This window comes from Nomascus leucogenys, chromosome 7b (genome assembly GCF_006542625.1).
Source record: "Nomascus leucogenys isolate Asia chromosome 7b, Asia_NLE_v1, whole genome shotgun sequence".
In the NCBI taxonomy this organism is placed as follows: domain Eukaryota; kingdom Metazoa; phylum Chordata; class Mammalia; order Primates; family Hylobatidae; genus Nomascus; species Nomascus leucogenys.
The window spans coordinates 5,947,535-5,970,850 of NC_044387.1; the positions used below are offsets into that span (position 1 = coordinate 5,947,535).

At 48.3% G+C, this 23,316-nt stretch overlaps 2 protein-coding genes across 2 annotated transcripts; both read left to right on the forward strand.

Annotated features, from left to right (window-relative positions):
- Positions 1-7,065: 7,065 nt before the first annotated feature.
- Positions 7,066-12,773, forward strand: RTL6 (retrotransposon Gag like 6). Its single transcript, XM_030815393.1, has 2 exons — positions 7,066-7,320; positions 7,553-12,773. The coding sequence occupies exon 2, from the start codon at positions 7,808-7,810 to the stop codon at positions 8,525-8,527; it is 720 nt and encodes a 239-aa protein (XP_030671253.1). The 5' UTR covers positions 7,066-7,320; positions 7,553-7,807; the 3' UTR covers positions 8,528-12,773.
- Positions 12,774-19,924: 7,151 nt separating this feature from the next.
- Positions 19,925-20,540, forward strand: LOC105740018. The gene has a single exon (XM_012507702.2). It carries the CDS (start codon positions 20,020-20,022, stop codon positions 20,458-20,460), a length of 441 nt encoding a protein of 146 aa, XP_012363156.1. The 5' UTR covers positions 19,925-20,019; the 3' UTR covers positions 20,461-20,540.
- The last annotated feature ends 2,776 nt before the right edge of the window (positions 20,541-23,316 follow it).

Consider the following 23,316-nt stretch of genomic DNA (forward strand, 5'->3'; position numbering starts at 1 on the left):
GCTGGGATTACAGGCATGAGCCACCATGCCTGGCCCATGATATTGTATTTTTAACTTTTCTGTACATGTGTTCATTACTAGTCTATATAAATTCAATGGATTTTTGCATGTTCGTATTGTATCCTGCAACCTTGCTGAACTTACTAGTTGTAGGAAATTTTTGTGTTTGTTTGTTGTATAGATTCCTTGGGATTTTTTACATACACAATTATGCTCTGAAAATAGGGTTAGTTTTATTTTGTATTTTCAATCTGTATGTATTTTATTTCCTTTTCTTGCCTTATTGCATTGACTAGAACTGCCAGTACTATGTTGAATGAGAATAGTAGGAGTGGACATGATTACCTGGTTCTCCACCTTAGGGGGAAAGCATTTTGTCTTTGGCCATTAAGTATAATGTCAGTTATACGGTTTTTATAGATACTTCCTATCAAGTTGAGGAAGTTCCCCTTTATTCTCATTTTTATGTGAGTTTTGATCATAAATGGCCATTCATTTTTTCAAAAACATAATTCACATACCATAACATTTTAAATAAACTTAGTAGTTTTTAGTATAGCCACAATGTTGTGCAGCCATTAATATTAATTCTAGAACAATTCATCACTCAAAAGAAACCCTATACCCATTAGCAGTCATTCTCCTTCCTTCCTTCTCCTCAGACCCTGGCAATCACTGCTCAACTTTCTGTCTCTATGGATTCGCCTATTCTGGATATTTCATATAAATAAAAATCATACAATATGTGCCTTTGTTCTTGACTTCTTTCACTTAGCACAATGCTTTCAAGGTCCATTCATGTTGTAGTATGTATCAGTATTTCATTCCTTTTATAGCTTTTCGTGGGAGGGGGAAACTATTAGAAATAATGCTTGTATGAACGTTTTTGTACAAATTTTTGTGTGGATATATGTTTTCAATGCACCTAAGCATACATCTAGGAGTGGTTCAACTTTTTGAGGAATTGCCAAATTATTTTCCATAGTAGCTGCACTATTATACATTCCCATCAGCAATGCATGAGGTTTCCAATTTTTCAACATATCCACCAACATTTGTTATTGTCTGTCTTCTAGATTATGGCAATATGGGGGTGGGGGTGTGAAGTGACATCTTATTGTGGTTTTGATTTATATTTCCTTGATGGCTTATGATATTGAGCCTTTTTTCATGTGCTTATTGGTCATTCATATATCTTCTTTGGAGAAATGTCTATTAAACTCCTTTGCTCATTTTTATTAGGATATCTTTTTATTATTGAGTTGTAGGAGTTCTTTATACACTCTGAATATTAGACTCTCATCAGATATGTAGCTTGCAAATATTTTCTTCCATTCTGTGGGTTGGTGTCTTTTGGCTTTCTTGATATGTTCTTTGAAACATAAAAGTTTCTTAACTTTGGTAAAATTTAATTAATCTATGTTTTCTTTTGTCACTTGTACTTGTTATTTCTAGGAAACCATTGCTCAATCCAAGGTCATGAAGATTTACTCCTAGGTTTTTTTCTAAGAATTTTATAGTGTTAGTTCTTACATTTAAGTCTTTGATTCATTTTGAGTCAATTTTGCATATGGTGTGAGGTAGGGGTCTAATTTTATATTTTTCCTTTGGGTGTCTGAGGAAGGACACTTCATTGCCCATTGAACTGTCTTGGCACCCTGTTTGAAAATAAATTAACCATAAATGTTAAGGTTTATTTCCAGACTTTCAATTCTATTACATTGATGTACGCCAGTACCACACATTCTTAATTACTATAGCTTTCTAGATATGTTTTGAAGTTGTGAAGTGTGAACACTCTTAGTTCTTTAAAATTGTTTTGGCTATTATAAGTCTCTGAATTCTCATATGAACTTCAGAATCAGCACGCTAGTTGCTGCACAAAGGCAGCTGAAAATTTGATAGGGATCGTGTTGAGTCTGTAGATAAATTTGAGGAGTGTTGCCAGTGTTTGGCTAGAGTAGAGTGATCACTGTCTAAGTTTCCTCTCTTGCTAGGCTGCCCCTGCCCCCCACTTTATTTGTTTGTTTGTTTTTGTCTAGGGAGAGCAGGCTTTTATGGAGGGGGTGCTTTTTTTTGTCTGCACCCATTGGCATTTCGGGGTTGCCAGCTTCTTCAGCTCCAAGTCTGGGTTATATGATGCAAAAGAAAACTCGAGGAACTCACCACAATGTTATTCCTTAGGTCCTGAGGTGCCTTCTTTCCACCTACTGCATCTTGTGGTTTTTTTTTTTTCAAAGCTGTTTTTCGATGTGTTTTGTGCAAAGAATAGGCATGAGTGCATCTACTCCATCTCATTGGAAATGGAAATCAACTATATTTTCTTTTAAAAGGTACTTTTTCACAGGTACCTGATCTTGGTACAATATGGCTTTTTCTCCACAATCTGTTCTTTTCACAAATATTATTCCTTCCTTGTTCTCACTGAGCATCCCAAATATACTTACTTTAAAGTCTTTTTTTTCAGACTGTCCTATTATTTTAATTTCCTCTGGAGTTAATTCACATTATAATTATTGATTTTTCTTGACTATTATTCTTAGCGTAAGATATTTTCATGGGCTTCAGAGTTTTGAATCGCAGGCTCATTTTGTGTTGAAAGACTTTGTCTCTCTTTCTCTCTTGGTACTCCCCTCCCCCATCTAGCAGTTCGGGGTGTCTCCACTTGATGCCTGGTCTGTGGTAAAGAAATATATATATACACACACACATATATGTATATTATATACACACATATACATATACACACATATATACATATATGTGTATAGTATATATGTGTATATATATTTTGTTGGTGGTTTGGAATCCTGACCCTCTTGGTCTACTTGTTAAACCAGGGGGCACGAGATTAATAAGACTATATCTGTGTTCTCCTTTGCCCCAGGGCCACACTTTCACATAAACTGTCACACCCCACCCCCAGGAAATGACTGAATCCAATTTTTCAGACTTTTTTTCTGACATAGGGGTGACTCCTCTCCCCTCCATCCCCTGGCTTCAAATAGGAAGCCTGGCTGTGTTCCCAGCCTTGGGTCCCTATTATGTCTCAGGTCCAGAGCCCGGCAGGCCCACGTCAGTACTCAGAAGTTTGTGTTTCTGGACCATTGTGAAGTTTATCTTGTTTATCTTTTTGAGCCCACTTATATCCTTTCAATATTTTCTCTGCATATTTCATTGTTCTGTGTTCACAGCCCAGACAGGCACCTCAGGGCATGAATCATAGCTTCATCTGGACGAGAAGCCAAATATTCTTCTCCTGTTTTTATTTTTAAAAGTTCATTAATTTTTATTTTGCCCTATTGTATGGGCTGCCATCTAATTTCCCCTTGGAAGTAAAGTGAAATACAGATAAATTATTTATTTCTTTAAATGTTTTATCATTTCTGAAATTGGGGTGCACCTTATATTCAATGCACCTGGGAATTTAAGATTTATGGTGTCAACCACACTTGGAATTGCAGCAGACAATTCACTAATGTGCACAGTATCCAGGGGCCTAGAGAGACAGAGAGACAGATGGAGTGACTCCCAGGAGTAGATGGGATTCCTCTGTGTATTTAGAAGAACTTGGAGGGGTAGAAGGCTGCAGGCTCATTTCTGCTTTTGAAGTCATTGACCTCAGTCAAGGTTAACACAGCTCCTGCCCCCATCTGATTTAGAAGGTCTTATGGAAGAAGTTCAAGGACACACAGTCTTCTTTATTTCCCTCTTGCTTCATGCTCTAGAAGTTTTCACCTGGTCACAAAGGGTGTACACTTTGGCACAGTGGGGTATAAGTATCCTTTCCAAGTTCTGACACTGTAGTTGTGGGACCAGCCCAAACTGGGCTTACCCTGTTGATAACAAAATGTCAAGCTGCCTTTTAGGTAGAACAGAGCCCAAAACTGCAAGTCATGTAGCCTGGGCATGTGCCATAGAAAAAGCTTTGAACTCCAACAACACCCAGAACCAATGATTCCTCCTCTTAGAACCAAGAAGACTGGGACATGACCAGAAGTTGAAAACCACAACTCATTCACAAGCAAGGGGGTCCATCAGCCTGGAAGCTCTGGGGCTAAAATCTACTTTAATATACATTACCACATATGGTCAAAATTGAAGCCCTCCAATCAGACCCTGGCAAGCCAGCATTCCTAAATACTTTCTCTTGCCACCTGATCCCTTAAAACTTGCCCCATGCCTCAAATCAGGGAGACGGATTTGAGCCCACCTCCTTTTTCCTTGCTGGTCAGTTTTGCAATAAAGGTTTTCTTTTCTCAAAAGCTGGTGCCATATGTATTGGCTTCTGTGTGCATCAGGCAGCAAGACCACTTGCTCAGTAACAACATCCTTATGCCCTAATTCCCTTGAGTGAAAACTAGGTCTGAGTGAATCCAGCTCTGTCCCAGGCCTGCCTAAGGAGTGCAGGTGGTTCCCAGCTTCAGCGTCCTTGAAGACTGTGTCCTCAAAAGACTGGCAAGCTGGGTATTGTTAACTGAAGAATGATGAGGTTCATAAACCTGGAAAGGAGAGTTTTATTTATCATAAAAAAAGTTGCATCCTGCAGGGTGGCCGTTTGAATAGGCTGGGAAGTGTAGCCTCTGGCCAGAAGCCATAAACAGGCACTTCAAGGGTTGGAAGAGTAAGACAGGAATTTATGTTGAACAGGGTGGCCAAATATTCATATTCAATAAGCTACAGGAGGAGTCATAAATATTTATGAGAAGAAAAATATGCACATGTGCAACTGAGCTTCATGCCCCTTCATGAGTAGCATCTACAAAAAATGGCAGTGTTAGCATGATCTGAAGGTGGAGTTTTCAGCCCTCTAACGTCAAAAGGTGAATCAGAGGACACAAAAGCTTTCACTGCACATCCTCCACAGGCTGGCCAGAACCACTCCAGGGTTGGTGGTCTCTTACTAGGAAAGAATGCTGGTCAGTTGTTGTGTGCCACAAAAAGGGAGGAGCAGTGTCAGGTGGTTGGTTGGTATCAATGTTGAAGTCTTTCAAAGGGGCTTGTTTCTGTTTAACTCTTAGGGAAAAAAGCCTAATGGTGGTTATCGGTTATGGAGCGGGGGCAGATAATGAGGTGTGTCCAACCTCCCATCCCATCATGGCCAGGAACTCAGCTTCCCAGGTTTCTTTGGGGTCCCTTGGCCAAGAGGGGGTCTGTTCAGTTGGTTGGGGGGGGGCTTAAATTTTTATTTTTATTTCTCAGTATGTTTTCTCTCCAGCCAAGCCAGCTTGAAACTGACCATGCAGAAGGATCACCTAGGTCAAGCTGGGAATCCAGACCCAGAATCAAACAGTTCTTACCCTTTGGCCAGTGTATTAGTCTGTTTTCACACTGCTGATAAAGACATACCTGAGACTGGGCAATTTACAAAAGAAAGAGGCTTATTGGATTTACAGTTCTGCGTGGCTGGGGAGGCTCACAATGATGGCAGAAGGTGAAAGGCACGGAGGAGCAAGTCAGGTCTTACATGGATGGCGGCAGGCAAAGAGAGAACTTGTGCAGGGAAACTTCCCTCTTTTTTTAAAATTTTTTTTTGAGATGGAGTCTCACTCTGTTGCCCAGGCTGGAGTGCAGTGGTGCAATGTCTGCTCATTGCAAGCTCCGCCTCCCAGGTTCACGCCATTCTCCTGGCTCAGCCTCCCAAGTAGCTGGGACTACAGGTGCCCACCACCACACCCGGCTAATTTTTTGTATTTTTAGTAGAGATGGGGTTTCACCGTGTTAGCCAGGATGGTCTTGATCTCCTGACCTTGTGATCTGCCCACCTTGGACTCCCAAAGTGCTGGGATTACAGATGTGAGCCACTGTGCCCGGCCGGAAACTTCCCTTTTTAAAACCATCAGATCTCTTGAGACTCACTCACTATCACAAGAAGAGTGCAGGAAAGACCTGCCCACATAATTCCATCGTCTCCCACCAGGTTCCTCCCACGATGTGGGAATTGTGGGAGTTACAACTCAACATGAGATTTGAGTGGAGACACAGTGAAACCATATCAGCCAGGTATCTTCACTCCTTGGTATTTACCCTGGGGAACCCAGCAGAGAAAAGGGTGGGGATTTATATACAAGTGTAGTTTATAAAACTTTAGCATGGTAAACAAGATAAGGATCTATCAAAAAGGGTATGGCTAAATACTTTGCGGTGCAGGATTTCCATGGACCACAGGCAATAACTGAAAATCATGCTTCTGAACTATCTTTAATAGGAAAATGCTCAAAATTCAATGTGCTATTATGGTTACAAAATATTCATAAGGTAAAAAATTAATATTTTGTAGAACATATCATAGAAAAATGACTGGATGGAACTACAGAAATATTACTATCTGTACATTATATATATATGTATTACTATTTGCTATCTTTAGGTGGAGGGAGTCTGAGTAGTATAAAGTTTTTTTTACTTCTCTGACATTAGGATTTGTTACATTAAAATCACAATAAGGGCCTGACGCGGTGGCTCATGCCTGTAATCCCAGAAATTTGGGAGGCCAAGGCAGGCAGATGCCCTGAGGTCAGGAGTTCGAGACTGGCCAGGCCAACATGGTGAAACCCCGTCTCTACTAAAAATACAAAAATTAGCCGGGCATAGTAGCACGCGCCTGTAATCCCAGTTACTTGGGTGGCTGAGGCAAAAGAATCGCTTGAACCCGGGAGGCGGAGGTTGCAGTGACCCGGGATCGCGCCACTGCACTCCAGCCTAGGCAGAGCGAGACTCCGTCTCAAAAAAAAAAAAAAAAAAATCACAATAAGAAGAACAGTAAATCATCAAAAAAAAAAAAACAAAAACCCAGTGACAACCACAGAAAGAGCCTTGCAAGCCCTCTTGGGAGGAACGGCTGGGAGAACACCAGGATCTCGCCCTGATGAAGACGCCGCAGCAACTACAGTCTTCCCTGATTGGCAGCAGCCCGAGTTGGGGGTAGCGGGGGACTTTGTGCGTCACTTCCGGGGGGCGGGGCGGCGGTCGTCTCCGCACGCGCGGGAGCGGGCGGTCTCCATGGCAACCAGCCGGGCCAGCCTAAGTCCCGCCCGCCACCGCCACCACGCCGGCCCCGCCCGCACAAAGGCCGCGCGGTGACCCGCCCTCTGCCGCGACCCCGGCCCCGCCCCTGCCCCGGCCCCGGCCTGGCCCGGCCCCTGCACCTGCCGGAGGCCGCCCGTCGCCATCGCCAGCGCCGTCGCTCGGCTCCGCTGACCGGGAAGCAGTTCTCGGCGGTCCGCGCGGTGACTCATCGGCCTGGCCGCGTCCCCCGCGCGGGCCATCTTGGTCACGGCCGGCGGCGGACGGAGCCGCGGAGGAACCGCGAGACCCCAGGTACGCGCGTCCCCGGCCCCCTGCCCGGCCGGGCCCCGCCACTGTGGTGGCTCCCAGGCCCGCGGCCGCCAAGGAGCAGCCCCCTTTGTTCTCCCCCGGGCGGGCGCGGGGCGGGCTCCGCGGGGCTTTGTGCAACCTCGCCACCCACGCGCGGGCCCTCCACGCCGCCCCTGACCCTCCTGCCCGCTAGTCGCAACTGAAACCTTAAAAACATCTTTTCTTAATCCTCCAGCGCCCAGAGCAGGTCCAGCCACCAGTCTGGCTCCGTAGTCTGCGAAGTCTGCAGTAAAGGAGCCGCGTGGGACCGGGGCCGAAGTCCCCAGGGCCTGGCACTGCGTGCCCCTCTCTCGGGCCCTCGGCTTGGGGGTCTCGCAGCGCCCTCCCGTCGTGCACCCCACGCTGCCCCCATTTCTACAGGGGCCCACCTGGTCACCACACCCCCTTGGTCCACCCGCGGATCTCAGCCCGTGGCTGACCTCTGGCCAGCATGGTGCAGCCGCAGACGTCCAAAGCTGAAAGCCCAGCCTTGGCAGCGTCTCCGAATGCCCAGATGGATGACGTTATTGACACCCTGACCTCCCTTCGCCTCACCAACTCGGCGCTGAGGCGGGAGGCTTCCACCCTGCGGGCAGAGAAGGCCAATCTCACCAACATGCTGGAGAGCGTGATGGCAGAGCTGACCTTGTTACGCACCAGGGCGCGGATCCCGGGGGCTCTGCAGATCACCCCGCCCATCTCTGCAATTACTTCAAACGGTACTCGACCCATGACCACACCTCCAACCTCTCTGCCCGAGCCCTTTTCCGGGGACCCAGGCCAGTTGGCGGGGTTCCTGATGCAGATGGACAGATTTATGATCTTCCAGGCCTCCCGTTTCCCGGGTGAGGCCGAGCGTGTGGCCTTCCTTGTGTCTCGACTGACTGGGGAGGCGGAGAAGTGGGCTATCCCCCACATGCAACCTGACAGCCCCTTGCGCAACAACTATCAGGGGTTCCTGGCAGAGTTGCGGAGAACCTACAAGTCTCCGCTCCGGCATGCGCGGCGTGCCCAAATCAGGAAGACTTCTGCCTCTAATAGGGCTGTGCGAGAGAGGCAGATGCTCTGCCGCCAGCTGGCCGCTGCGGGCACGGGGCCTTGCCCAGTGCATCCAGCTTCCAACGGGACTAGTCCAGCGCCAGCCCTGCCTGCCCGAGCACGGAATCTTTAAGAATCCGCCACCACTTGGTAGCGTCTGCAGCCACCCAGGTAGCATACGCTCTTTGCTGTGTAGAAGAAATGCCCATACGACAGCTTTGCCCCTCTTTGAAGACCTCCCTTCTTGCCTCTCCAGACGTGTTCCCCAAGGAGATCTTCCTTCCATCCCTCCTGGCGCCCTGGTTGCCCACCTTGCCGCGCTTCCTCTTATGTGCTAGCTTTGTACCTATCGCTCACTGCATGCTCGCCTCCCTCTTGCTGGCATCCCGGCCTGTTTCAATGACTACCGCTCTGCTACTGAGGCACAGGGACTCCGCCGCACGCTGACTGACCACGAGGGCTGACCCCTCCCAGCCTGACTTGGTTCATGGAGCCTCCTACTCTGCCCTCTCCAAGCTCCCTTGGCAGCCTCCCCACCTGGTTGCCCAGTTCCTATTGATGAGCTCTGAACAGAAAGATGCCAGTTTGGCCAGGCTGGTGGCTTGATGGGTGTACCTGGAGAGGGGGTCTGGCTTCCTGCCTAAGATGCCTCCCAGCCCTGCCAGGGCCCAGTGCAGCAGGCAGGGCCTCATCCGTGCTGTAGTGGTCGAGTGGTCACTGCATGGAGCGCAGTTCTGCCATTTCTGGGGGCCAGGTTCCACTCTGCACATGAATATGCAGTCTGGGAGGCCCCACTGCTCTCACTGGGAAGGACCAATGTTGCTCTTCTATTAATGCCTGGCTTCAGCTGCTGGTGTTCTAATGGAGCCAGTTGTTTGGGGAATCTGGAACTTGCCTGCTAAATAAGGTCATGGTAGACTCTCAACCATTGGGCAAGTCTATCAGGCTGCAGGTTCCTACACACCCACACCTGAGGGCCATAGCAGGCTGAGGGTGGATACCAGCGACTCCCTTTGCTGCCCAGGATCTCCATGGGCAGTGCCACAGCAGCTGCTGCTCAGTCACTCCTGCTTCTACCCCCTGTCACTGATGGCGAGCCTTGCCCAGCTTGAGACCTGTTCCCATCTCCATTCAGGTGCCATGTGGCCTTCACTGCAGCCCTGCAGCCACTCACACACCATCTGTGGGTCTCCAGAGGCACCTTGTAGCATGTGATCCCCGTGCCTGGGCAATCAGATGGGCTGCCTTTGTCCAAGGGAAAACAGACTCCCTTCGGGAAACATCCTTAAGCACTTAAGGCCGGGGGGTGTCTGCTTCTGGCAACCCAGCCAGGGTCTTGGAGGCATCTGTAAAAGCAAAGAGCTGTGGACTGCCGTGGTCCCAATGTGGTGACAATGCAGCACTGGCATGCATGTCCTGCTTCTGAAGGACCTCGTCCTTCCTCACAGGGGGATGACCAAGAAATCATTTCGTGGCTGAGTTTGGCCGCGCCCTTTGGACTGTGCTGTTCCACCATATTTCAATACCAAATGAACCACATTGACATGACCTGGACCATAGGGCTTCCTATCCTGGGCTCAGCTGCCCCTGTCTGAAGGGTCCTGGCTTGATTGCAGAAGGACAACATCTGCACCCACCTAAAGACATGTATATGTCTTGGGATCCCAGAGATTGGGTCCTTGGGCCTGGCTTCTTAAGAGTTTTGATGATGCTGGGAAAAGTGACTGCGATTCTGAAGAACCACTGCCTTGCAAGGTCAAGGACATTCAGTGGTTGCTGGGGTCCGCAGACTACTGCCACCCACTCACCATCAACTCTGTTAGCCCAATTGCCCTGCTGAACAACTGCCTGAATACAGGCTTTAGGTTCCCCTGGACTCCAGCCAAGGCTGTTCAGGTGGGACCATGGTGCTCTTTAAGCATGATCAGAGGGAAGACACACAGCAGGGCCACCATTCCATGAATGGGAGGTGTACAGATCACTTTCTCTTTGTGCTCAGTTCTGTTCTGTCTCCAGCAGCTGTATTGGTAAGACTAGTACCTGCCAGGGAGAGGTGCCCCCAAGTGAAGGAGTACAGTGGCACCTGGGAAAAGGCACCTGGAAGGTTTCCATGTGGCCCAGCCCAGCATGGAAGCAGGGTGGGAACTCTGCTGTGTCGCCAGCCCTCACTTTACCCAAGTGGCTTGTTGAAAGCCCTACCATGTCTGTGTCAGGTTTGTGCTGCTGCACACCCCAGAGCTGCCTAGGAAAGGCCGGCCACACTCCCTGTCCACACCTGCAGCCGGGTCCTTGGCCTATGGGCACCCAATCCAAGCAGCTGCTCCACCTTTGTTTGGCATGGTGATTTGTGTTTTTTCTCTTGGTGCTTATGTGTGTGGGCTTGGGACAAGTGCTGGTATGCACTTAGGACCTTCTTGATAGCTCCCTGCACTTTGGAACATGGAGCAGATGAGAGAGGGTCAGGGGCTTGCCCTCCACCTTGGACTTGGAAGAAGCCCACATTGGAGAGGTGAGGACTCTGTGGTGGCTCTAGTGGAAGATACCTTAGTCTCCAGCTAAGGAGGATGAGGCGCAGCCCCAGAGGGAGACCTCAGTGACAGGTGATCAGGCTGAAGAAGAAAGTGGGGGAAGGGAGATGCTTTGTACATATTTTGGGGTTATAATTTCTCTAAATTTTAGGAGAACGGGTATTGATTGATAAAAGGGACAGGCAGTAGTGTTCAACAGTGCATGTGAAGGAAAGTTCTGTTTTCCATGGTTTTGACATTCTTTGGACTGTATTGTGACTGCTCTCCGGTCCACATGGTACCCCTTTGGTAAGTAGGCTTCATTGCATACCAGGGCATCACTGGAGATGGGATTTGGTGAAGGGGTGACTCCCTGGCCTAGTATAGTGTGACTCTGGGACTAACTTAATGTCCTAAAGCATTTTGGTGACTTCTAGGAAACAGCAAAGACCTATTTCATTGGCCCCAGGTAAGTATGTGATGAGCAATGAGGAGGAGTGGAAAACAAAACCCAGAAAGTGCGCAGGACCAGCCTGACGCACACGCTCCTGTTGTCATGGCAGACAGCCGCCTTGGGTGGGCACCACCCTGGCAGTTCCAGCCTGTAGGGGAATGACGGGACATGGGTTGAGCTGGGCAGGTGCTGAGGTTAACTAAAGGAACAAGCCCTGGGATTGGACAGAAGGGCCCATGCTGCAGCCACTGACTGGGGGCAGAGCTCTGGGTGGAAGAGGGAACAGATCCTAACGGAGGTGCCTACATCTGCAACCACAGCCGTAAGGCTCATGGCACCTCTGCTTGGAGAGCACTGGTTTAGGGACTTAGAGAGGTAGGCACAAGGTGGGTCTCCTGGGGAAGGGAAGCAAGAGCAGACTGTTGGGCCAACAGGAGAAGCTCCCCAGAGTAGGGGAGAAGATTGGGGTGTAGGGCCTTCCATGTGGAACAGACAGCCCCCGTGTCGCTGTCTCTTGGGGACCTGAGGTTGGGTGGGGTGGTAGTTGGCACAGCGCAGATGCGGTAGAGATGGGAGGAAACCCAGCTCCTCACTTCGGTGTGCCCATGCCTTTGCATACACAAGCACCAAACCTACTAGGTCTTCTCATTATCCATGTAAGCCACATGTTAGATAAATTTTTGCAAGTAAAGAAGGAAATAAAACATCACATTTTGGTGTCTCTCAGGCTTTTTCCCCCAACTATAGTTTCTTTGTATTTTGTTTTAACATAGTTTTGCTGCTGTCTTCTGTAATGATACAGTTTTGTGTAGCTGTTTTCACTTAGCATATCGTGGGCATCTCCCCGTATGATTACTAAATATTTTATTTTGGAGTGGCTGCGTACTCTCCCATCACCTAGATGGACCATTGTGCCAGTTGCCAATCACTAATGCTGTTACTAATTTTTCAGTTATAAATTGATGAATATCTTTGTGCACAGGCTGTTTCCCAATGTCAAGTTATTAGGGTAGACTCCAGGAGGTGGGATTCTTGAACTAAAGAATATGAAAACCTTTGAGGCTTTTACTACATATTGACAAAATGGTTTCCAGAAACATTTGTATCCCCTTACACTGCCACCAGCAAGGATAAACATGTCCATCTTGCCCGTATGGGAATTATCATCTGGAAACATGTCCATCTTGCCTGTATTGGGAGTTATCATCTGGCTAAATATTTGCTAATTTGATAATGAAAAAATAGCATCGTGTTTCAGTTGGCATTTCACTGACTTCTAGCACGGTTGAGCATCTTTCATGTGGAGCGACTGTATTTCCTCCTTTGTGGATTGTCAATGTCCTTTGCTCTATCTTCTGGGGTCTGATAAATTTGTATGAGCTCGGTATATATTAAAGATATTAACCTGGTGTGTGTCATATTTGCTACAGCTGTTTCTGGGTTTTTACTTTGTGTGTGTGTGTGTTTTATCTTGTTGAAATTTTGACGTACATAGTCGATCTGTTTCCACGGCGCTGTGTCTGCTAGACAAGAACACAAGGTAGGCAGGTAGATTTTGTCTGTTTTGTTCGTGGCTGTAGCACTAGCACCTGTGGCAATACCTGGCACGTGGTAGGTACTCAGTACACTTTTGTTGAATTAGTTACTCCAATGGATCTGCAATGCCTTGGGATCCACGGCACGTGATAGGTACTCAGTACATGTTTGTTGAGTTTGTTACTCCGATGATCTGCAACGCGTTGGGATCCACACATGGATCCAGCAGTCCGCGCTCCAGAGCCCACAGGCCGAGGCTCTCACACTCCAGAGCCCACAGGCCGAGGCCAGCTCTCACACTCCAGAGCCCACAGGCCGAGGCTCTCACACTCCAGAGCCCACAGGCCGAGGCTCTCACACTCCAGAGCTCACAGGCCGAGGTTCTCACACATTTTGTCTCAGGGTCCCCTTGCACTGTAAGAACTCATTGAGGGCCTCAAAGAGCTTTTGCTTATATAGGTTTTATCTATCCATATTTACCATATTATAAATTTAAACAAAGCTTTAAAATAATTATTTGGAAAATAAAAACACTGTTAAATAACATTTTAAATAAAAAAACTATATTTTCCAAAACAAAACATTTGTGAGGAGAGGCATTGAAGAAGACATTTTTGCAAATGCCTGTAATGTCTGGCTGAATAGAAGACAGTGGGTGCCTCCCACCTGCTGTGCTTAACCTGCAAGAGCACATGCCATGGCGCCTCTGAAAGCCCCACTGCACCCATGAGATGACGCGGAAAAGGCACATGATATTTTGGGATTATCATGAAAACAGTTTTACCTTGTGGACCCCCGAAAGGGTCTTGCCCCACTTTGAGAACTGCTGGTCTAAAGAGAGACAAGGATCGGCAGTTCTGCGAACACCACCAACTGTTCCTTCCATCCCTTTAAACTTCAGTTCTTTCTTCCCCCTCTAGATTAATGCACAGTTATTTCTGGGATTAATTTGGTATGTAATGTGAGAGGAGGCACTAAATAGACTGTCTTTCAAAGATTTAAACACCCTGAGTCCACTTATTAATAAGTATTTTCCTCCCTTGGTCACGTGTTCTTTCCTTCACACACGGGGAGGTCTCATCTACCGTAGGACCAACTTTCCCACTTTTTATTCAGTTGATCCATTTGTCTTGCCCAGTACTTCCCTATTTTAGCTGACTTGGGTTTTATAATTTTTTTTTTTTTTTTTGAGATGGAGTCTCAAAAGGCTGGAGTCCAGTGGTATGATCTCGGCTCACTGCAACTTCTGCCTCCTGGGTTCAAGCGATTCTCCTGCCTCAGGCCCCCGAGTAGCTGGGATTACAGGCGCTAGCCATCACTCCTAGCTATTTTTTTTTTTTTTTTTTTATTTTTAGTAGAGACAGGGTTTTGCCATGTTGGCCAGGCTGGTCTCGAACTCCTGCCCTCAGGTGATCCACCCGCCTCGGCCTCCCAAAGTGCTGGGATTATAGGCGTGAACCACTATGCCCGGCCAGGTTTTATAATTTCTATTCACATCTAGTAGGACTCTCCCCCTTCAGATTTTCTTAGCTGTTGTTACTAGATGAACTTGAAAACATTCTACCGTTTCCCCCAAACCCTGGTAACAGGTGAGGGCCTGGAGAGGCATAAGCGCTTTGGGGAGCTGTGTGCAGGGTGCAGCGTGGGGGGCTCTGTGTAGGGACTCTGTGGTTGTGGGCTGCAGAGTGGAAGGGAAGGCTCTCCTTCCACCCTGCAGAAAGCCTTGCCCTGAGGTTCCCCCATGTGCTGCTCTGACTGGGGGCTGGTTTGGGAATGGGAGAGAAAATCAGGGTCCCCCTTGGCTATCCTGATGCCTAGTCAGTGTCTTCCTCTATGGAAAGGCCTGGAGTGTACATAGTGCCCTCCTGCCTGTCCCCACATGGCTGATCCGAGAGGTTTACAAGGACCTGGCCTTGCAAGGACTCTGCCTGACAGGGGAGGTCTAGGGCTCAGCCCCCTCCCCATCCCACTGTCTGGCCCCTTCGAGGCAAGAGAACAGATTATGGGTTGGAGCTGGGCCTCCACTCTCTGGCTCTGTGACGCTTGCTCTCACTTTATGCTCCCATGGGCCCAGCCTGGTGGAATTCTATCCTGTGGCCCTGGAGATTTTCTGGGGAGCCTCCCCTTCTCTATCCAGGACATCCCCAGCTTAGCGTCTGGGCATCTTCCTTGCCTTACTCCTCTCTCCTGCACCTGCTCCAGTGCCTGGACCTCGTGGTTCTCAGCGACTCTCAGGTCAGCCAGGTTTTCTGTCCCCACCGCCACTGCCTGCTGCAGGTCTGGGCAGCCGGCCTCGGTAACCACCTCCTTTCTCCTGCTCTTATTGTTCTGTTAAGAAGGATCCAGTGTTACTCCCCTTAGGACCCTCCCTGAGCAACCAGACTGTGCTCCTGCCCTGACACCCTCAGGCTCACACCTAGTAAGTGATGGACTTATGCCATTACTGCGCCTGTCTGTCTCCCCCAACCGACTGTGCTCCTAGAGGGCAGGGCTGCTGTGTGAGTCACCTGCGTCCCTAGCACCTCGCCCAGAGCCTGGCAGAGAAGCTACCAGGTATCTGTTTAGCGGTTGAACAGAAGGACCACACATCAGAGCACAGCCGGAGTCTCGGGTCCACGTCATGCCAACCAGTCACATTGCAGCTGGCCACCAAGCTGCGCCAGAAACCCCAGCCAGCTGTACACCTGTGCTGTCCTATCTACTTTCCTTTCTTACAGAATGGGACAATATTCTACATGCTTAATATGTGAGGAGAACTTGCCAAGGTCATGTCATAGTCTTTGGAAATAGGATTTGTGAGTACATAAGATCCCATCTCTGGACTGGCCATGCTTCACCCAAATGATCCCGTTCCTTTGGAAGTGTGTTGACAATTTTCGTCATAGTGAACAAGGCTGGGAGAAGCATCCTAGGCACTAAATGATTCCTTGGGCTTAGTTTTCTGTTGTCGATATGATCCTATGGCGAGTCTCACAGGCTTCCTTCATAGTTACTAAGAGATCGTTGCTGATACATAGGAAAGATTAATGCTGTGTTTCTATTTGGCTGCTTCACTGAACGAGTAGTCATTTGAGGGATGTTTCAGTTGATTCCACAGGCTGACTGGGTTTCCACCAGAGTCAGCAGAGTTTCCAATTAACTGCCATCATCTGCCCTTGCCATGGATGCCTTGGGCCATCCGGGTTTCCTTCCGGGACTAAAGGGTCTGCTCCCCTGCTGCTGGGAGTGCCGGCCGTGAGAGCGGTCAGCTGGGGTCCCTTCTGAACCTTGCCCTTGAGCGAAGGCGCCACCTCACCCAAGGCCATGCGAGCCTCCTTTCTGTGGCAGTGCTCACCCCGGGCCTGGGGGATGTGGGACTACCGTGCAGGGTTAGCTGGCTCCAGAGCTCTCCATGGGACTCACAGAGACTGCAGACATCCCCGGTGCCAGTCCTTGGCCTCACGTCCCACAGATGTCCGTCCTGAGAGCATGTTCCATAGCCTTCCCACAGGCAGATCTCCAGGGAAGGTTACTGGTGACAGTTCCTTCCTTCCTTCCTTCCTTCCTTCTTTCCTTCCTTCCTTCCTTCCTTCCTTCCTTCCTTCCTTCCTTCCTTCCTTCCTCCCTTCCTCCCTCCCTCCCTCCCTCCCTCCCTCCCTTCCTCCCTCCCTCCCTTCCCTTTCTCCCCTCCCCTCTCCTTCCCTCCCCTCCCCTTCCCTCCCCACCCCTCCCCTTCCCCCCCCTTCCCTCTTTCCCTTTCCCTTTCCCTTTTCAAAAATTGTTTGTAGAGACAGAGTTTCACCATGTTGTCCAGGCTGGTCTGGAATTCCTGGGCTCAAGCAATCCACCTGCCTCAGGCTCCTAAGGTGCTGGGATTAGAGGTGTGAGCTGCTGCGCCCAGCTGTTTCCTTATTTAGACTGTCACCTGTACCTCCTCTTAGGTCACTTGTGGAACTTCCCCAGCACTGCTGTTGCCAAGACTGATGGGTGACACCCTCATCCTGCTCCCAGCACTAACAGAAAGCAGACTCGATGGGCTCCGTGGGTGTTCCCTGTGTGGTCGACTGTGCTACTTGCTGATGAGTCTATCTCAGTTCATCCTCATAACAGCCCCACTTGACAGATGAGAAAATCAGCTTGGAGTGCTGAAGACAATATTCTGGGTCAAGATTGAGTTTATACAGAAACCTCCCTCTTCATGTCCATGCACTCGAAGTGAAAACATCAATAACACCACACACACAGACACACACCAGAGCTGTATGAATGGAGCATTTGAAAATAATGAAAGGACATTTCTATGGGCCAGAAGTGAAAACATCTCCCCCAAACTAAAATGCAAGCAATAACTGGGAACCACGTGCTGTCTGCCCATGGGTGGGGGCTGGAAATCTTGCCAGGGTCTGTGGCCAGAAGAGGTTCACCCATGGCCAGGGACAGAAGCAAGTCATTGACATGAGTCCAGGGTCCATCCTGCACGGCATGAGTGGTGTGCACAGTGCCCTGAAGACAGGCCTCCTTCACCCTGTGTGCCCTGAAGAATCAGGGCGGATACAACCAGGGAACCACAACACATAGACACACAGACCCCAGTCCAGGAAGAAGAGATGCCCTGCAGGAGACAGCTGCAGAAACAAACAAAGCATGTAGGACAAAATAGCATTGCGACAGTCACCAGACCACATAGAGGAAGATTCTTGCCAGGTAGAGATAATACAGCAACCTGAAGAGGACTTGAGAGTAGGTCTGTTTAAAATCATTAAAGGAGGCTGGGCACGGTGGCTCATGCCTGTAATCCCAGCACTTTGGGAGGCCAAGGTGGCCAGATCACTTGAGATCAGGAGTTCAAGACCAGCCTGGCCAACATGGCAAAACCCGTCTCTACTAAAAATACAAAAATTAGCCAGGTGTGGTGGTATGTGCCTGTCATCCCAGCTACTCAGGAGGCTGAGACAGGAGAATTGCTTGAACCCTGGAGGTGGATGTTGCAGTGAGCTGTTGTGAATTACGTGTAATCAGTTTATTGAGGAATCTCAGATTGTTGGGAATATAAATAGACACGATTTTATATTCCCATTGCACCAGCCTGGGCAATAGAATGAGACTCTGTCTCAATAAAATAAAATAAAATAAAATAAAATAAAATAAAATAAAATACAATCATAAAGGGAATGAGGAAGCCATCTCCATGAAATAAGAAGTAGAGATGGTGAAAGAACAGATGCTGTCAGCTCCTGACCTTCCCCTTCCTCCCCAGCCCCTCCACGTCCCTCATATGTCCCCATCATTAGGACTGGGCTTCCAGAATTTTCTGTCCTAGGAATCTGCCCTGTGCCTGCACTCCTCCTCCACCCTCCCCGCCACCAACTTCTCGTGCAGTGGGAGGGACTCCCTGCAACACACATTTCCACCCACAGCCAGGGTCTACCTCACAATGGTTTCATCTGTTCTTCCTCATTTAATATTTCCTGGTGAACTGAATTGTTCAGCATTTATTGATTTAATTGAATTATAATGGTAATATATATGTATTACATACTTTTAAAAATATAGAATATGTGGAGAATAAAAATAATCTGTACTCCTACCACTCAGAAAATATTAAAATTTCTGCCTATTCCTTTCTAGTCTATTTTAATTTGCAAATACACACATGCACACACACGTGTACACGCATGCACACTCACACATACACTCTTACAAATTGGGATCATTCCAGAGAGACTTTAGAATTAAACATAATTACATTAGAATTTTTATTAGCGTTTATCAATTCTATAAACTTCTTTGAGAAAAAATAGACATCTTTGCAGTGCTCAGTCATTTACTCTGGGAACAAGTGCCATCTCCCCATTCATTTAAATCCTATTTCATGTCCTATTTCAAATCCTATTTCATACGAAGTTTGCAGTTTTATCCACATTGGTGTCATTTTTTCAATTGATATGCATGTCATTTTCAAATGATATGCATGTTTTTCAGTTGATATGCATGTCTGTTTCCTATTGCAAATGTAACATAGTTTTTTTTTTTTTTTTTTTTAACCAAATGGGTTACTCATCATTTACATTAAAGATATGGATTAAGGTACTATTTTCTTTTTTCTTTTTTTTTTTTGAGATGGAGTCTCGCTCTTGTCACCCAGGCTGGAGTGCAGTAGCATAATCTTGGCTCACTGCAACCTCCCCCTCCTGGGTTCAAGCAATTCCCATCTCAGCCTCCTGTGTAGCTGGGCATGCCACCATGCCCAGCTAGTCTTTGTATTTTTAGTAGACACGGGGTTTCTCCATGTTGGCCAGGCTCATCTCAAACTCCTGACCTCAGGTGATCTGCCCACCTGGGCCTCCCAAAGTGCTGGGATTACAGGCATGAGCCACCACGCCTGGCCCAAGGTACTATTTTCAGTGTCGTCACCTGCAGTGGACTGAATGTTTGTGTCCCCTCAATATTTGTGTGTTGAAATCCTAGCCTCCAATGGGATGGCCTTTGCAGCGGGCCTTTGGGAGGCAGTGAGGTCATGCAGGTAGCACCCTCATGAATAGATACAGCAAAAGGACAATTGGTCAACGGCCTGCAATCTGGAAGCAGGTCTCACCAGACACTAAAGCTGCCATCACCTTGATCTTGAACCTCCCAGCCTTTAGGACTGTGAGAAGTAAATGTTTGTGCTCAAGCCACCCAGTTTGTGGTACCTTGTTATAGTAGCCCAAATGAAGAAACCATCACATCCTGAAATCTCAATTTTTTTTTTTTTTTTTTTTTTGAGACAGAGTGAAACTCTGTCTCCCAGGCTGGAGTGCAATGGCACAATCTCGGCTCACTGCAACCTCCGCCTCCCGGATTCAAGTGATTCTCCTGCCTTAGCCTCCCAAGTAGCTGGGATTACAGGTGTCTGCCACCACACCCAGCTAATTTTTGCATTTTTAGTAGAGACAGGGTTTCGCCATGTTGGCCAGGCTGGTCTTAAACTCCTGTCCTCAGATGATCCACTTGCCTCGGCCTCCCAAAGTGTTGGGATTACAGGCATGAGCCACCATGCCTGGCCTGAAATCTCAATATTTTTATAAGTTGTGAAGTTATTTTCCATATCTCTTGCACATAATGGTATTTTCATGACTGTGATATTTTGTCGTTTTATTTTCTTCTCTCATGGCGTTGGTGGAGGTCAGCAGGAGGTCCCTGCAGGCTTGCACTGCCCTGATGGTTATCACTGCTGGTGACTCCTGCAGCCGGCCTGCTGATGCCCTGAGCTGGCCCATTCAGCTCGGTGTCCAGAGGGCTGTGCTGCGGGCCCACCAAGCACCTTCCTCTGTGGAACTGTGGCTGCTTTCCCCCTTCCTCATCCCCTTCTTCATCTGCCCCAGCCTGCGAAGGGACCTCCTTGTGCCTGGGCAGGCTTATGGGTGCTGGGGAGCTGGCTCACGCTGTGAGTGGGCTTCCTTGGCCTGTCCTGTGCCCCATCACCAGCCTCGCTCTGTGGTCTTTGCCCTGGTGCACTGGGCGGTACCACCTCACCACCTCTTTCAGTGGTCCTTCCATGTATTCCAAAACTTCTGGATTTCAAATGTTGCTGTGCTCACAGAAACCTGATGGTTTACACACCAAGCACCACCACCACCACCACCACCACAACCACAACAACAAAATAACGGGTAGAAACTGCCAACTCCCTCAGATCAGGTCACAGCATTTTCAAAAACAGCAGAACCTACGTGACTTACCCGTGGCTGTCCGAGAGCCATCTTCGTCACAGGACACCTGCCAAAGCCTCCACCCACCTTTCAAGAAAAGCGATGTATTTTCTAGTTGTACACATATAGCAGGATATTGAGCTGGGCTTTTTCTGTTGGCCCCAAATTATAACGAAGGCCCGAAGCTGAGAATGCAATGCAGTAAACAGGCTGTATTCTGAACCTGGAGAGCTGCCCACAGGCCATCAGCTACCACACTTGAAGGAAATTCTTAGAACTGCCATTCTCCCAGAACCCAAATTTTGCATAGATGGGCTGGTTCTTCATCGATCCCGTTTTCTCTTCTTCCTGGGCAAAAAGCTCAATGACATCTCTCTGCCCCGTCCGTGACAAGGTGTGGCTCAATGCTTAGACTAACATGCCAATGGAATGTAGTCTGGGATCCTGTCCCTCTCACTGGCTGGATTCAAGCTGATCGACAGGGTGACCTTGGAAACGGGCAGCGAAGGCAGCAGGTTCGTGCAATGAGGAGGCCTGGGCCCCCAAGTTACTGGCTGGAGGACTTCCAGCTGCTCAGGAGCGTGCACTGTGTACACCCCCTGAAGGAGACAGAAACACCAGCTCTGGCCAGGAGCGGTGGCTCACGCCTGTCATCCCAGCACTTAGCAAGGCCGAAGTGGGTGGATCACTTGAGGCCAGGAGTTCAAGACCAGCCTGGCCAACATGGAGAAACCTTGTCTCTACTAAAAATACAAAAATTAGCCGGATGTGGTGGCAGGTGCCTGTAATCCCAGCTACTCGGGAGGCTGAGGCAGGAGAATCACTTGAACCTTGGAGGTGGACATTGCAGTGAGCCGAGATCATGCCACTGCACTCCAGCCTGGGTGACAGAGTGAGACTCCGTCTCAAAAAAAAAAAAAAAAAAAAAAAATTTCAGAAACCAAAACCCCCGAAAAAACACAAGGTGTGAGTCCTTACGTGCAGAAGATGGGACTGTGGGAGTGATCTGTCTGGGGGCTGCCATGGAGGCTTGGTGGTAAGTGCTGTTTTCTCCTTCATGGGAGAAAGTTAGGGGAGAGTGGGCTTTGAGAACTTCATGAAGGCACCTCTGAGATGGGGACAAGTGTGTTCTGGTCATGTCTGGTTGGCCAGTGGACTCGCCACCTGCCTTCATCCCATGAACCATGGGTTAAGGGACTCAGAGGGAGAGCAGGTTTCCCATTCAAGGGGAGCCAGCATCAACCCCTTTAGTCTCCTGTTTCCAGAATGTATGGAAGCTGGATCCCCACCCTCCGGTTGCTTGCTGCACCCGGGAAGGTGGATGAGACAGGGAACCACGGTGTTTTGGGATCCCCATGGTGGGGAGCACACAAGAATGCATGCATCAGAGCACTGTGGTGTGACCACCACCAGCCAGGGCCAGCCAGGAGAGGAGGCCGGGTGAAATCACAGACCAGAGCCACCTGGGAGGGCCCAGGTGGAAGCTGACGTCTTCTCATGCTCAGCGGTGGATGGGAAAGTGGGAGAGGCCACCACCCTGCCAGGGCCCTCTCCCTGCGCCCTCTCTGAGCCATCCCAACCCATGAATAAACACAGCCTGGTGAGGCAAACAGTTTCATTGAGTCCAGAGGGGCCCTTCTCCGCTCCTCCGAGCCACAAGGGCCACAGAGAACTCTGGCCACAAGTCTTGAATTGTGTTTGAGCTGAACATTCTTTAGAAATAGACAGGGCTTAGTCTTAAACACCAAGAGGCTGTTCTAAAGACGAAAATGAGAAGAAAACCTTGGAATCTGGCCGAGATGTCATTAAGGGACCTCCTACCTAGCAGGACAGAGGGCTTCAACAGATCCCACATGGATTGGAGTTGGGGAGAAATAAAACTGCGTCTATTTATAGTCTCAACAAGTTGAGGTTCCTCAATAAACTCGTTACACATAATTCACTCAAATTATGAAAATCACAAACAACAAAGCTATTAAATTACTAAATAGGGAAAGAAAACACTGGTGCCGTCAGTGCTAAGGGAGCTTTTAGGGCATGGAAAGTGGAGTGTCAGAGGGAAGTACCCTTAGCATGCCAGCTACCTGGAGCGGTCTAGAAGAAACTTTTGTATCTGAATGAGAAAAACAACTCCAATAATGCACTGCACTCCAGCCTGGGCGACAAGGGCAAGACTCTGTCTCAAAAAGAAAAAAGAAACAATGAATTGTATCTTGTGTGGAAAGCGTGTAGATGTTAAGAATGTACAGCTTTTGTCCCATTTTATTTCTCCATTTACTGGAGGCATTTATGGAAGGTACATTTTAGGCCTTCGTGGGAAGAAACAGAAAGAAATCACAAAAGCAATTAAGAGAGCTCAAATAATGGGATTTATGCCAGTTACATACAGGGATCTGCATATCTCAAGGACCCTAAAGTTTGTAATGTCAGATGTTGGGAATAAATTCTATCACGTTACCACCAATAACTTATTTTACAGTAAAAAAAAAAAAATTCAGATGGGGTCTTACTGTGTTGCCCAGGTTGATCTCAAACTCCTGACCTTAAGTAATCCTCACACGCCAGCCTCCCGAAGTGCTGGGCTTACAGGTGTGAGCCATCACGCCCAGCCTCAAGTTTCATTTCTTTTCTTTTCTTTTTTTTTTTTTTTTTGAGACGGAGTTTTGCTCTTGTCGCCCAGGCTAGAATGCAATGGTGCGATCTCGGCTCGCTGAAACCTCCACCTCCTGGATTCAAGCGATTCTCCTGGCTCAGC